This window comes from Podarcis cretensis, assembly GCF_951804945.1.
Source record: "Podarcis cretensis genome assembly, chromosome: 5".
In the NCBI taxonomy this organism is placed as follows: domain Eukaryota; kingdom Metazoa; phylum Chordata; class Lepidosauria; order Squamata; family Lacertidae; genus Podarcis; species Podarcis cretensis.
The window spans coordinates 74,157,951-74,173,662 of NC_137174.1; the positions used below are offsets into that span (position 1 = coordinate 74,157,951).

Here is a 15,712-nt window from a genome sequence, read left to right on the forward strand (position 1 = left end):
ACTCAATCCTGGTTTCCCGTGGGTCTCTATGAGTGTAAGGGTTTGCAAATGTCTGCTTGTTGGGATTGCATTTTATATTTTTAGGTGTGCATGCTACATATTTTAAGCTGCATGCCTTATTTATTGTTACTTATTAAATTTGTTAGTCGCGTTACCCCAAAGTGACTTGCAGCCTAAGGCGAGTCATGTGTGAAGAAGCCCTTGGAAATAAGTCTTCCTGGTTAATAGCTGCCATTTGGATGGTACATCATAAGGCACGTATTTCATCTCAATATTTTGAAAGCTTTTATAATACGCAGGCCATGACAATATTAAGGACATAAACTGACATAAACTGAATTTTGTGTAAAGGAGGATGGTGTAGTATTCCCCCCCCCACACACACCAATAGCAGTAGCCAACTGGCTTGTGGTGCCAAGACTAATAAAGCTTTCAGGGACTTAAGGCCAGTTTGTCAAAGGTAGCCCACAGAAGCTTATGCCATAGTAAATTTTTTGGTGCCACAAGACTTGATAGCCATTTTATTCTGTTGTAGGAAAAACTATTTTTTAAAAAAAAAAAAAGATGTGGAAAGCAAGGACAGAATAAAGTTTATAGAGCGTATGATGCATAGAAAGCAATAATAGAAATTCATTCAGTAAGATACGGTCCCTGGGACAGATGGACCTGGCAGATAGAAGAATATTTGCAGTATAAGGGAATAGGATATGAAGTTATTGGAGCATTTAAAGGGTTGGTTTCTGAACAAGCAGGTTGCAGGTCCAAACATATTTGCTGGATGAAGTAGGGAAGAGAGCAGAAATAGCATCATGCTAGATAGTTACCTGGTATTTAATCAGGAATGTACTGTGGTCAACAATATCCTAAAGGGAGTTGAAACCTAGCCATGGTAATTGTGTGCTACGTGGGTGATGTGAAAGCGATCTACAGTTCCTGGCACATATTCTAGGGATCTGTTCTTCCTGTGTGTGTTTGCAAGGCCTTGTAATGCTGAAGTAGTACTGCACACCTGAAGTCCCAACTGTAGTTTTGATGGAAGTTTGGTGATGGCACCAGTGACACTTTGGTTCTCTAATCCATGTTATGATAGGGTAGAAATAGCAAGCATGAAAGATGCTTGTAAGTGTGTAAAATAGTAGACTGGGCTGTACCTAGCAAAATAGTTGGGGAAGTGCATTCCTTGCAGCTAGGGGAAGATGTAATAACTTCATGGGAAGGCCTGGCTTTAGCTGAAATGGAAAATATTTAGTTTTGAGAGTCATTAGACATTACTTGAAAAAAGTGGCATCCTTAGAAGTTACACTCTGCATTCAATCTTTTAAAGATATTTCATCTTGTCAGAAAAATGCAACACATGGGATTCTTGTGAAATGTGATGTAGGGGGAAGCTTGTACAGGATGTTTTGAAGTAGTCGCTTAGAACTCTTTTGGATACCTTAATGGGATTGTGGGGTAATAGGATCCATGTTAGCCAGACCAAATATGGCAAAGAAAATTTTAAACTTGAAGGCAGAAAACCTTCTGATAAATTATAAGGGGCAAGAAAATGATAATGTTATGGGGCTGACGTAGATTTTAGGGCAGCTAGGACAAACAGGATGTAGTGGTTTTCCGATGGTGGGAGGGATCGAAGTACATTCATGTAAGTCAAACGTAACCCACTTCCTTTCTCACGCCTTTATTCAGTCTTGTAGAGAATGACTTGCAGCATGCTTAGCTTCCATTTTGATGCGGAACTAGATTTCATAATGTTTCAATAGAACAGCATTGACGAGAGAAGCATTCTTATGAGGTTAAATGTGCATATTCAGCATCAAATCAACTCTCAGATTAACGACCCATAATTTTTTTGTAGAAAAAATATTTTCTGTGAAAACTTATATTTTGAAAGATTCCATGTGTTAAAAATAGCATATGCTACTTGATTTTGTTTTATGTTTTTTAATAAAAAAAATCCACTTATTAAACCAGTATATTATCACCCTTTTGATCAGTTGCCTTAGAAATTTTAAATTGATGAATCTAATTAAAGTTCAGTACATTTGCATCTTAAGGGACGTGGTCTAAACCACAGAGCCTATGGCGTGCCAATCAGAAGGTCGGCGGTTCGAATCCCCATGATGGGGTGAGCTCCCATTGCTCGGTCCTTGCTCCTGCCAACCTAGCAGTTCGAAAGCATGTCAAAGTTCAAGTAGATAAATAGGAATCACTCCAGCGGGAAGGTAAATGGTGTTCTGGTTCGCCAGAAGCGGCTTAGTCATGCTGGCCACATGACCCAGAAGCTGTACACCGGCTCACTTGGCCAATAAAGCAAGATGAGTGCCGCAACCCCAGAGTCACCCGCGACTGGACCTAATGGTCAGGGGTCCCTTTACCTTTACCTTACATTTGCATCTTTCTAAAATCTCTGTCATCTTTACAAATATTGGAGGAACTTATTCATTTATAAATAAATATCATTACCTGTCATTAAAGGGAACTGCCATCTTTTAATATTTCTTTCTCATTTCCTATTGCAGTTAATGCAGCAGAAGCAAAATAATCTAAAATAGATGGACCTGCACACACTTGATCAATCAGTTAAAGCTCTGGTTTACTGATTTATTGTTTGGCAATTGAAGCAAGGGGTAATAATTACATGAATGCTACAAAGCACATTTTAATGCCATTGTTGCATTTCATTCTGCATGCTTATTCTGATAAGCAGATGGAAGCATTGCAGTTCATACTTGTGAAGTAGGTATTTGGAAATACGACACAGACATTTCAGGCATCTATAGTACATTGGTTTATCAAGGCATCTATAATGGGCAGCTGGCCACAAGCATACCGAACATCCTAGTGCCTTAAACTTACTTTTTAATTTTACCTTTTGTTACCTGATGTAGTTATATTTAGCATTTTATAAGTGCTTTTACTGATTGATCAAAGCACTTAACACATATTATCTGAATTCTTACAACATCTCTGTATAATACATCAGTTTTACCCCAATTTTGGGGATGAAAATGGAAATGATTGAAGTTGAGAGAGATTAGCTTGTGTAATGTGCAATCTTATGAAGACTTAAATTGAGAGTAAATCCTACTGATCTCAGTGGCAGTTGAAGGCAGTGGCATATCCATAGGATGGGGCTGTGTGGCTAAGCTAAGATAGGAAGCCCCTGGCTGAAAATGTGTAGTTTATTTTATCTGCCAATACATTCTGTACTTTAACAGCTGTTTGCTATGACAAATTAGCTTTGACTTAAATGATTAAGCCTATTATTACCATCATTATTTCTTAATTTATATAACATATATATGCTAAAATGCCCACTTCACATACATACCCATCTTCTTTTAAGAGAAAACTAGCAGTGTTCCCCATGGGAATTTGTTTGACCATGGAAATTAACGGTAGTATCTATAGCAATTAAAAGTGATAGTGATGTGTTTCAAAAATTTAACAAAGAAAAGAAGGGCCTGATCCACATGATATACTTTGGAACTAGGAAATGCAGGTACATACCTGCATGTGTGCTTCTTTTCTCACCCCCTCACCCCAGAACACAACACTTGAGCGTTTATGCTGATCTTAGACTAGCAACTAGTGTGGAGGTGCAAAAAGGCTTTATTGTGCTAATGAAGCAGTTTCCTCCAACTGCCAAAATGTCTTCTTCCAACTGCCAAATTGTTGTGTGTACTACAGGCAAGAGTAACTAGCACACTTGGCTGACTGCAATTTGGAACAGCAGAGGAAGCATGCCCAGCTGCATCAGTGTACAAGTGGAATATATTGCATATCAAGGGAGGCTTGCACACATGTAGGTTATGTGATCTCTAGGCCATGCTGATTTTCACACTTTGTATCCATAGCATATTGCATTTTAATCTTGGACTCTGCCTCTGCTTCCTCTCCCTTATGTGTATTGATAGTATGTGCTATATAGTGTCTTGAGGGCTAGAGATAGCTTTGAACAGTTACAATTAATAATAATTTTATGTAAAATGATGGTTTTCATCCTCATTCCTTCAGGGAGCTCTCTCTATGTTAGCTTGTTTTCCAAGGGATTCCAGTGTGTTGCAGAGGAATTCAGGGCTTGTTTTATAGTATAGTATAGTATAGTATAGTATAGTATAGTATAGTATAGTATAGTATAGTATAGTATAGTATAGTATAGTATAGAATACCTCTCCCCATATGAACCAATCTGGACACTGCAATCATCATCTGAGGGCTTTACTTGAGTGCCTCCTCCATGAGAGGAACAGAGGGTGGCAACACGAGAAGCCTTTTCTGCGATGGCTTCCTGTTTGTGGAATGCTCTCCTCAGGGAGATTTGCCTGGCACCTTTATTACTTACCTTGAGGCGGTGCCGGACAAAAACTTTGGCTGATCAACATTCTATGGCCTTTTAAATGTGTTTGTGGGAGGGAGGTTATTGTTTTATGTGTTTTGTGTTTTCATTTTGTACTCTTATGTTGTGAAAACCCTGTGATCTTCAGATAATGGGTGTTATACAGTACAAGTTTAATAAGTAAATAAAAAAGGAATAAAACCTGTGGCCCTTCAGATGTTGCTGGACTCTATTCAGCCCCAGTCAGCTTAGCCAATATTTAGGGATGATGGAAGCTCAGCTCACAGTATCTGGAGAGTCAGGTATTTCCCATTCCTGCTCTAGAGGTTGCACCCAGTTTATGTAAGACAGTCATCAAATCTGTTAGGTTTCCCTGTTGCCCAACTTGAATTGATCTCAAATACACTCAGTACTCTGTTGCAGCTGCACTTTGCAAAGAAAGTTTGTCCACCATTACTGGTTATTTCATTGAAAATGCTGGATAAACTAGGCTTTTCCAGTTTGAAAAACCAGTAATATAAAATGGTTTACTGTGCCATACTAATCCTTGAAATCACTTAGTAAATGGAAATCAGCAAACCTTTGTGTTTAGGCCAATTCTATGTTAGTTCTAGGGCTTTAACAATGAAGGAGTAGTCACTTGGAAAAGCTGATTGCTTGGAACTGGTAGGAAATTGGCAGACACAGGTCAGTGCCATAAAGTACTAACACATTGGTGCTGAGATTTCATAAGTGTACTTACCTAAATGTACTTTATTTTGCAATATGCTGCTGTAGAATTAAGGCTCTAAGATGGGGTGAGGAGTATGGCCAGCAGAGGTCTCAACTTGATTAAATTAATTGGGGGGGGGGGCTGCCCCACATAATCAATAATAAGACACACCATTTGAATGGTGATGCCCATCAACTTGGAGGGTGGCCCCCTCAAATATTTTATTGGGGGGTTGATGGGACCTCAGGCCCCTAGGAGTTGGCTCCTATTATGGCCAGTGAATCAAATTTAGTGGGCCTCATTTTCCCCATCCCTGCTTTAAAATGTATGTTTGAGTTTGGACAGCTCTGTTCAAACAGAATGATATCCTTAGAAGCACCATTAAGGGTAGTGATAGATTATCTTTAAGGAAAATTGATATCCCTGACTGCTTTCAAAATGATACTTTGTTCTATTTTATAAGGAAATTAGAACATTCTCCGGGCAAACTGTGTTAAACTATCTAGACTAACTTTATTCTAAGTATTGTGTATTTTGCTTGGAGCAGGGAGGAAGTTACATTGTGTTAATATTTTGGTAGCAAGTACTATGACTTTTCAATGTGATAGTAACTCAAAAGTCTGGGTGTTCACTTGATATAGTTCAAACAATTTTTTCCCAGGGTAAACATAATAACTTTATAATGGACTACTAAATACAAAATTTGTTTGTTGAAAAAATACTAGACTCTGTTTGTGATATGACTTGTGGCCATATTGCTTTCAGTTGCAATCATTAACCAGCCATGTCAGGCTTAACCGGTTACCCAGATGGAATTCGAAGGAAAGTGCAAGTGTTGCAGGAAGTGATGTTAATAAAGCCTTCACTTTTAAGTCCGTAGTGACCCTGTTCTTATAGGTGATGCTATTCTAGAGGAAGTGGCTTCTGCCTTTTAAAGGACAAAGCCAAGGTCCTGGCTATGATGAAATATTGTATTCAATTTCCTTTTTTAATACCCAAACTTCCTTTTCTTCTTTTGTGCTTCTTTTGGTCACTTAATTCAGACAAGGATGCATTACAGTGTGTGTAATATTTTGTTGCTTTCCATTCTGAATTACAACTCCATACTTTGGCTATAGACAGCCTTGTAATTTTTTTCTCCATGTTTGTTCAAAACTAATTTAATTTTGTCACTAGGTCAAGCCAAAAACTTAGTGCCATACTCTGGACAAAACAAGATGAGAGACTGCTTTTGTACAATCAATTTGGATCAAGAAGAAGTTTTTCGCACTCAGGTAGTCGAGAAATGTTTAAGGTAAGAGCATTATCATAATGGCAGGCTTAGCTAGGATGAGAATATATCTTTGATTAAAATGGAATATTAACCAGTCCATTAACATGTAAAAAAAATCAGCTGGTCTGTAATCTTACCCCCTCCCCCAAATTGCTTGTCCATTTTGGCTTAGTTTCTGATTTTTTTTATGTATGGGTTGAAGAAACAGCTTAATAAATTAAACATTAATAATGCAGTGGAAGAGTGACTGTGTTCAGATGTAATGCTGAACCATGCCTTAGTGTTAGAAGAATGAGACCTGGTGCCCCTCAAGCTCACAAGCTCTCTCTTCTGCCATGGCTCCAAGGAGACGAAGTTCCTTTTTCTGTTTTGGATTAACTGTGGCTAGCAATGTTCCACACAAACTATGGCTAATCTTAATTACTGCTAGCTGAAACAGGAGAATAATGTATAGTTGGAAGTTGGTCTATTTCAATGAACTCCTCTATGATCATACCGGAGAATGGGGGAACACGCCAGCCCAAAGCTTTCTTCTAAGGCCTGTTTTCATAATGTTACTTTGTTTAGTTTCTCATCTGAACAAGGACTTGGAACACTGCTCCAAACTAAACTTGCAAAACCTTTAAGTTCTTTAGCATTATGGGGAAAAATATGAATAACAATAGTCAGGGCTAATTGTGACAACCTGTGGTGTTTACATGATAACTTCTTGAAATGACCCCATGGATAATTGTAACTAGACAACTTAGTAGTATGTGTTACTCCTGCATGCACATTTTTTCCCCTGTGGAAGGTTTTATGAATTAATGCATTCTAGTGTTACCACCTTCATGCATGGAAGGGTTTATCTTCAGAAAATTATGTGAACAGCACTGACATTGATTTTGACAATCTTCTACTTTTATTGTAATTCCTTCTGTGAACTGGAGATATATTGAATATATTTTGTGTAGGCTCTCTATATATAAAACCTGATACAAAAGATAAAATTTGAGCTAAAATACGTATGTATATCCCTATATATGTTGTGCTATACCCATTGCAATGGTTACCGTTCAGTTTCTGAGCTCAGTTCAACATGCTAGTTTTCTCTAAAAGCCCTTCATTGATTATGACTGGGGTACTAGAAGAGTTATCTACCTATATGTGTGTACCTGTCTTAACTTCAGTTGATCTTCCTGAACCAAACCAACTCCCAGAGGGATGGGAATCCCAGTAGTGGTTCCCCATTAATGGAATGCTCTCAGAGAGGTCTGCCTGGCACACCTACTTAATTGTCCTTTCAGTGCTAACTTTTTTTACACATCTGTTTGGCAGAAGCCGCTTCCAGAGAGAGGGCTTACAAGCAAACATTGCACACAGGAGGCAGAGGGTATAAAGAGGAGCTACTGAATTTAACTTTCTCGCTCTCCAGTCAGGCTCCAATCACAATGAAATTTAGCATGACTAAGTGACAAAATAATTACATTATCTTTTGGTTGCATTTCTTGAGTAAAAACAACAATGAAACACTTACTGACCTGAAAACAAGATAGCTTATTATCTTTTGGTACTTCTAGAACAGGTTTGTTTGGTTTTTTTGCAAGCATGCGATCATTATTCTTTGGGCATCAAATAGCAATTTATTTGTGTAGAAAAAATAAAATTCATCAATCTTTTTGAAGGTGTTAAGAATTCTGATATAAGTATCTAAGTGGTGATGTGTGTTAAAATTTAGGCTTGGACCAAAATTTTTGCTCTGTGGAAGGAGAATTGCACTCACATAAATGGTCCTTTATTCAAAAACCTAGAATCAGAGTTTTATTAAACTTAGACCCTGTTCTTATGTGAGGCTTGTGGTGGTTCTCCTCCAAGGGACTGGCCAGGACAACTTCTGCTTAGTTTCAGCATTATTGTACACTCTGGGCCCTGAAGCCAAAGTTAAAGTAGAACTTACCCTTACATTTTGAATGCATTGGCCATAAACTTGTAAGGAAACAATTTTTTTAAAAAAATGATCCACAAACTGAATAAGTTCCAAACTGAAAATTCCATCAGATAATGTGGCTGGTGTGAATATAAATAATAGAAAACAAAGCCTTTTGATTTCTTAGGTTTACATGAAATGCTAGTACCTGTTGACTTCCTAAAGACATTTCACCATTTATTTATTTATTTATCTATTCATTTATTTACTTGAAAATTTGTATCTTGCGCTTCCTGATTGCATTCTGATTGCTCAGAGAGACTTGACAAAACCAAAATAAATCAGTGCTGTAGACTCTCATCCAATTACTATTACCATATTATTTTTGGCCACTTCTTCCCAGTGTTTCTGGGGGTTTTTTTTAATCAGCTCCTGAAAAGTTTAGGCAAGCCTACCTATTTATTTATTTATTTATAGCATGTATTAAGTTTGTATGCTGCCCTTAATTCGTAGATCTCAGGGCGGTTCAGAACATAAAAATACAAGATAAAAAAACCCTGCAAAATCTGAAACAAAAGCAAACCAATAACTCCCTTCCCTTGTGTAAACTTGTCATATATTTTAATATCTAATTGTATTTTATTATGTGAGTTGTTTGTGTGGGTGTATAAACATGACTGTTGAAAATGTTTTGCACTGCTTAGCATTTTGGGAGAAATAACTACCGTATTGGCCTGAATATAAGCATCGCTTTCCCCCCAAATTCCGACCATGAAAAGTTAAAGTGCGGCTTATATTCGTGACCTTACAGTATGCAGCCAGGAGTGTGGGGTAGACAGTACCAGGAGTGTGGCAGAGTGGCGCCTGCCCTGCACATAGTCCCCCATCCTTTCCCCCAAGGCCGGTAAGGGAAAGAGAGAGGAAGCGGAAAGGCTGCCGGCAGTGCAGCAGGGCTCCCCCCGCCAAGTACAGTGGTGCCCCGCAAGACGAATGCCTCGCAAGACGAAAAACTCGCTAGACGAAAGAGTTTTCCGTCTTTTGAGGTGCTTCGCAAGACGAATTTCCCTATGGGCTTGCGAGTTTTTTCCCTTCCCCCCCCTTTTCCTAAGCCGCTAATAGCCGCTAATAGCGCTAATCCACTAAGCCGCTAACAGCCGTGCTTCGCAAGACGAAAAAACCGCAAGACGAAGAGACTCGCGGAACGGATTAATTTCGTCTTGTGAGGCACCACTGTATGTAGAAGTATGTAGCCAGGAGCAGTGACGGATGGAGCGGCTTATATTCATGATTTTTTTCTCTCCCCCCCCCCCTGTTTTAAAGGTGCGGCTTATATTCGGGCCAATATGGTAATTCCTTGCAAGAGGTTTACATTCAAGAGGAGAATCCAGTTATAAAAGTTACATAAAATAGGATTCTACAGCAAGTTACAATGGTGGTGAAATATTGTAAAATATTCAGTTACTTTGCTAAAAACCTGTTTGATTTCTTTCCCCAGCCCATTTTTTGGAGAAGAGTTCTACTTTGAAATACCAAGGACATTCCAGTGTTTATCATTTTATATTTATGAGAAAAGTGTTTTACAGAGGGATCTGCGTATAGGTAAGTATAGAATCATAGAATTGTTGGCTTGAAAGAGACCACAAGGGTCATCTAGGCCAACCCCCTGCAGTGCAGAAATCTTTTGCCCAACATGGGGCTTGAACCCACAATACTGAGATTAAGCAACTCGTATTCTGCTGACTAAGCTATAAATTGAAGTTAGGATGGTAGCCACCTAAGTCATAATCTGTGTAGACCCACTGAAATTGGTTTGTCGTGTCAGCTCATTTCAGTGGGTCTACTTAGAGTTTGATTTATTTTGATATGCCTCTTAATGTTCAGTGGTAGGTTTGTTTTATTAAAGGTACTGTAGACTGTAGACAGGTATCTTATTATTTTCAAATGTATGTGTTTATTTTTATTGATTGTATCCAATGATGGCATTAGGCAAACACGTTCACATAAAGTAGGACAACCAGTTTTTACTGATCCTCCTACCTAATGCAATCTGCTGCATCATATCCTTTATTCTGGAGGGACCCCTCCAACTCTTGGGAGAAGTTGTACATGGGTAAGAGAATTAGTGAAAATCAGGGGTCAAGCTTTGCAAAAGTGGAAGTTCTTACACTTGCCTTATGCCACCATTAATTGTAATTCAACACTTTACAGTGGAACCTCGGTTGTTGAACATAATCCATTCCAGGAGACCATTCGACTTCTGAGGCATGTTTGAAAATGAAGCTGAGACGTTCGAAAACTGAGGTTCCACTGTATTACATAGTGTCTCTGGTAGTTTTCTCTCTAAATGATTGAGCAGACCAATACCCACCCAGTAGCCATCAATCTTGCCACAACATGTGTTCCCAGTTGACCTACAGGCCCCACAGTGAGGCGTTTTATTTTAAAACGTTTTTTATTTAGTTTCAAACAGTGCCAATAAATACTCCCATCCCCAACACCTGCTGCTACTGGACTGCTTTGTTTAGGACACCCTGTATGATGATTATTTTAAAATCTTCTCTAGAGCTATGTTAGATGCTAAAATTAAAAATAGCATTTCTACCCAACACTGAATAACATGTACTGTCAAATAGGTAATTTTATTTTCCTCCTTTTAGGCAAAGTAGCTATCAAAAAAGAAGACTTGAGCAAATACTCTGGCAAGGAAACATGGTTTATGCTTCAGCCTGTTGATTCTAATTCAGAGGTTCAGGTAAAATTGAATGGATGTAAAAGTTAATGTTATATTGTGTCAATGAAAGTCTTTCTTCCCCACCCCCATGTTTATTTGTAATTTTACTTAAGATTCCCCATGCTGCATGAAATGAATGCAGGTTTTGTGCTGCATTGTTCCTAGTCCATCCGAAAAAGGGCCTGTCTGCAATATGTTCACAAAAATCAGTCTTAAAAACTAGCATGGGACAATGGAACCCTGGGCATGTATATCTTTAATTTCTTGTGTGCCAGTTTAAAATATTTCAGTTTAGATTTCATTTTCCTTGTCTTAGGGCACTTCAGAAGTTCTGAACGTGAATTAAATATATTTTATAAAAATAGCCTATAACATTTTTCAAACTACAGCAAATGTATGTATAGTTTAAAAATGCTCCATATTGTAAGACGTTCTGAATCTCTTCTGTGATTACAGAGTGGAGAGGGAAGTTATATAGGAAGCCTATGTGTGCCTCCTGTTTCCTGGAATGGTGTGATTCACTAACTGTAGGCACCAAAGTTGAGTGGGGGGTAATAGGGCTCGGCTATGTCCTGTGTGGATCCCTCAGTTACACTTTGTCTTGCTGCAAATCATTTCTGTTTTTCTGTACTCTTCCCAGAGAAGGCTACGTTACTTTACAGTCACTTTTATCTGTGGTATATTGGAGGTGCTCTAATTCCAACTTAATTGTTTTAGGAATAGTGTATACAGCTCTTATGAAATAAGACAGCTGCTTCTTGATTAAAGAGCAGTTTTAGTTGTCCTGAAAATAGTTTAGGTATATGTGAATCATGCAGTAATGTGTATGATAACAATGGCAAATGTGCAGCTGAATGTTGGAATTTCCAAGTAAATATTTTGGGCTTGGTTACAGGCAAAGCAAGCTACATGGCATTGTGACATAGGTGTCATGCTGGAGGAAATGTCCCTGCTAGATTAACCTCTAATAATAGACATTGCTCACCATTCCTGAGACATGCTGGGGTTTGCCTCAGTCTATATGTGCATTGCAACATCTAAAGCAATATTTTGGTGATAATAAGATTGACAGAGGAGTCATGGAGGTTTGTTCGGAAAAATGGTATAGTAACTGTATACAATATGAATCTGGGATAGTACTGACACTAATCCAGAAAATGTATTCATTATTTTGCTTTTTTCTGGACCTTCACCATACACGTTTATTCTTTTCCCTGAACCTTTCTTTTTAAAAAGAGTAGAAATTTGCTTGCACCAAATCATTTAATTATGCAGTGGCCCCACAGAATGCATGTTGTCTGGCGTATTACTCCTGTATCAGTACAACTGTGTAAACATGGGCAGTGAAGCAGCTATATATTTTTTAAGCTTGAGTATCAACCCAGTTTGGTAGAAAAAAGTGTGACCCACCAAGCTAGGCCTTTACAAGGCATGTTGACTTGACAAAGTTAAGCATGTGCTTATTTTTGACTGGATTGTGCGTCATTTTATTGTTGCCAGGAAGATTCCCCTATGTATTATGCTTGTCATTCATTGTGTTTTGCTTTCAGGGGAACTGCTTCAGACAACTGTCACTTGATAGCCTTCACAGGTTGAATACCTAAGCACTTTAGAAAGAATCTTTAGTACACTAATAGCAGTTAATTATAGAGGTGCTCAGTGTCTGAGTCCGGAAGTGTTCTGTCAGTGACTTTTTTATTGCTTCCAAAATAACAAGCCTACCTTGTTTAGGGTGTGTTCATATAGGCACAAAGTACTACTAGCAATTCATTTTCAAGGTGCAGTGTCTGTGTGTGTGTGTGTGTGTGTGTGTGCGCGCACACACACACACACACAATGTCATTTTTAAAGGTGATACTATGAATATTGCATCATAGCCTAGTCTTCTTTACCTGAAGCTATTCTGAAATGATTAAGATTTGGATCTCTACAAAATGTAGAACAGGTGTGGGGAACTTTGGCCCTTCAGATGTTGCTGAACTGCAACTCCCATTATCAGTGGTCATTGACGATGCTTGCAGGGGCTGATGGGTACTGTAGTTCAGCAACATCTGGAGGGTGAAAGGTTCCCCTGATCTGATGTAGATGATCAGGTCCTCCTTGAAGATTTTATAAGAAGATTCTAAGTTGATAACAATTTTCTGCATTAAAAAATATAAAATACAGTGTCTAATACTTGCCTGCCACCTACTCACATACAGCTTATTCAGTCAATCACATATTTCATGCTAGTGATGCTAAAGAGCCTGTCAGCTCTTGTCTTGCTCTTATTAAGCAGGTGCTAGGTTATTTTATAAATTCAACACACAGGCTCTTTCAACTGAAACTTCTTCTTTTTTTAATTGACAGGGAAAAGTTCACCTCGAATTAAAACTGAATGAGTTGATTACAGATAATGGATCAGTCTGCCAGCAGCTAGTAGTACAGTAAGAACATTTATCACTTCTTATTCTTGTTTTGCTTGCTAATGAACATTAACAGGGTAATTCAAGTCAGCTTTCAGTATTATAAAACACATGAAAACACAATTAAAAAATAGAAGCTTAAAGGTTTAAGTACAGCAAACTTAGCCAATTCAAGTTGAACAAATGTGTTTTCAAAGATTCCACTTCAGCATAAAATGAACTGCCTGCCTTCCTGCTGAAGGTAAAACCACCACCAAGTACTGGACATGTGGAAGAGACTCTTGTAGACCTTTTTGGTTCTGTAGTGTTGCTGAATGCTTGCAGTAATGTATTCAGTGGTGTTTTTTATACACTTTTGGTTAGCATTGGTGTGTCTCAAGTTATACAAAGGAGTAATGGGAAAGGAAGTTGGCGATGTGTCCCATAAGATGTGAATGGACTTCACAGCTGAGGCACAAACAAGATGGTCCATCTTTTCTGCCACTCTCTTTCCTCACTGCACATGCACTGGTGCACCTCTGCCTGTGATAGGGACAAGAACTTGCACAAAGATGCATTCAAGATGAAGATACCAATGTTGTCTGACTTCTCCCTCTACTGCTTACATCAGTGGAAGATGTTCCAAGGTTTACAGCAGGTCTGCAAGGATGTTGGCTTGCATGTTGTGGGACTTCTAAGGGCCACTTCATACAGTGATGGATATAGATATATCTTTAATAGTACAATTGAAAGCTGACATGGTAATGAAGCGAAAAGGAAATACAACTGTTCCACCACTAACTTTCTCAAATAAAAAAATATGATAATTACCTTTCAACAACACCCCTGAATTACAGTGGCTAATAAATAACTTTTTCTTTGACACACTGTTTTCCCCATTATAGTTATAACTAATCAATTTTACTCATGTGCTATATTCCAAGTTTTGTTATGGCAGTTGTTAATTACCAGGTTTCTGAGCCAATTTCCGACTTTCACTAGTCTTGTTCTAGGAGCAGTCAGAAACACTAGGCTGCTAATGTAGAACGGTAGTGAATCTACTTAGGAGAATAAAAGACAAGGCACATTCTAACCCCCAAAAGTTCTCTTTTCTCTAGTATACCATCTCCACAGTCTGCCTTTTAATAGACAAAACCAGTTTAACTGGAAGAGGAAGGGACCAAACATGCTTTGGATGTGAGCCAAAACGCTGTTGCCAGAGGAAAGGCTTCCACAAACATTAGGAGATGACCATTCAAAGAGACAATGTAATTAAGCTTTGTGAAGTGCTGAGCAGTCACAGCTGGTTTCGCAAGATTTCAGACATTCTCTTCTGTATTCACAGGTCACACACAGGAAGGAGGCAACACCTCTTGTAGAATCCAAGAATTAATTAGCATGGTTAACTTAGTATAAAAGTGGTGAGGAAACGACTGATCTTAGACAAATAGATGGTTTCCTGGAGAGTACCTAGACCTCCAGTATGGACTAAATTGACTAAACTTTAAACATGCAGTTGAATTCTGCAGAAGAAATAACAGGATCCCACTCCCTTTTTCCTTGTTTTAATGAAGGTAGCCACAAGAATGATCAAGGCCAATTCAGTCTCAAAACTAAGCCTTAACCCAGAGTCTAGATAATCAGTATCTCCCAAGAGTGCCTGAAGCTGAACCAACAGTATCTTCTTGAGCACCTTATTAAAAGAGAAATTCATGACCAGGCAGTAGTGGTCATACATGGTCAGTGTGTCTTTATTCATTAGACTTGAAACTGCAACTGAATTAATTTGCATTTTTAAAATTCTAGCTTGAAGGAATGTCATGGACTTCCTCTTATTAATGGACAAAACTGTGATCCTTATGCTACAGTGTCTGTTGTGGGTCCTTCAAGGTAATACTTTTAACATACATTCACACTGTCTTAAATAAAATAGGAAAATTAGACCTACACAAATTTAGTGATGTTGAAAAGGAAATGAATTATTGCTCCAATTTTCAGTTGATTAATGTAGAGAAGCTTAATGTTATTAACACAATTGTGGAAAATTTAATCAATTTCTTGACAACTTTTGACAAAGTAGTTATGTTTGCCAAAGGACTTCCATTTGTGCAATAGGACTTCTCTCCCAGGGTGTCCCCTCCCCCAAGTCTGTTCTGGGAAAATAACTGAGGATATCAGCAGTGTGTGGAAAGACATTTTCTGGGTGCCAGGTCCACCTGTAGATAGATAGCTGGTCTACCGACAGAGAAGCAACAGTAAGGTAGACCTGCAGTACAAATTTCTCAGGATAGACCCACCCTCTCCACCAGAAATGGCCACCACTCCGTGACCAGATCTTTCAGAAATGGCAGGCATATTATCTGATAC

The 15,712-nt window shown here is 38.5% G+C and overlaps 1 protein-coding gene across 1 annotated transcript in view; it reads left to right on the plus strand.

The window, feature by feature from the left end:
• RASA2 (RAS p21 protein activator 2) overlaps positions 1-15,712 on the plus strand; it is a 51,495-nt gene that overhangs the window by 958 nt on the left and 34,825 nt on the right. Inside the window, exons 2-6 of the mRNA XM_079977807.1 lie at positions 6,228-6,345; positions 9,726-9,829; positions 10,888-10,982; positions 13,311-13,387; positions 15,152-15,235. Of these exons, the coding sequence (XP_079833933.1) occupies positions 6,228-6,345; positions 9,726-9,829; positions 10,888-10,982; positions 13,311-13,387; positions 15,152-15,235 (478 nt within the window). The remainder of the gene's footprint in view (positions 1-6,227; positions 6,346-9,725; positions 9,830-10,887; positions 10,983-13,310; positions 13,388-15,151; positions 15,236-15,712) is intronic.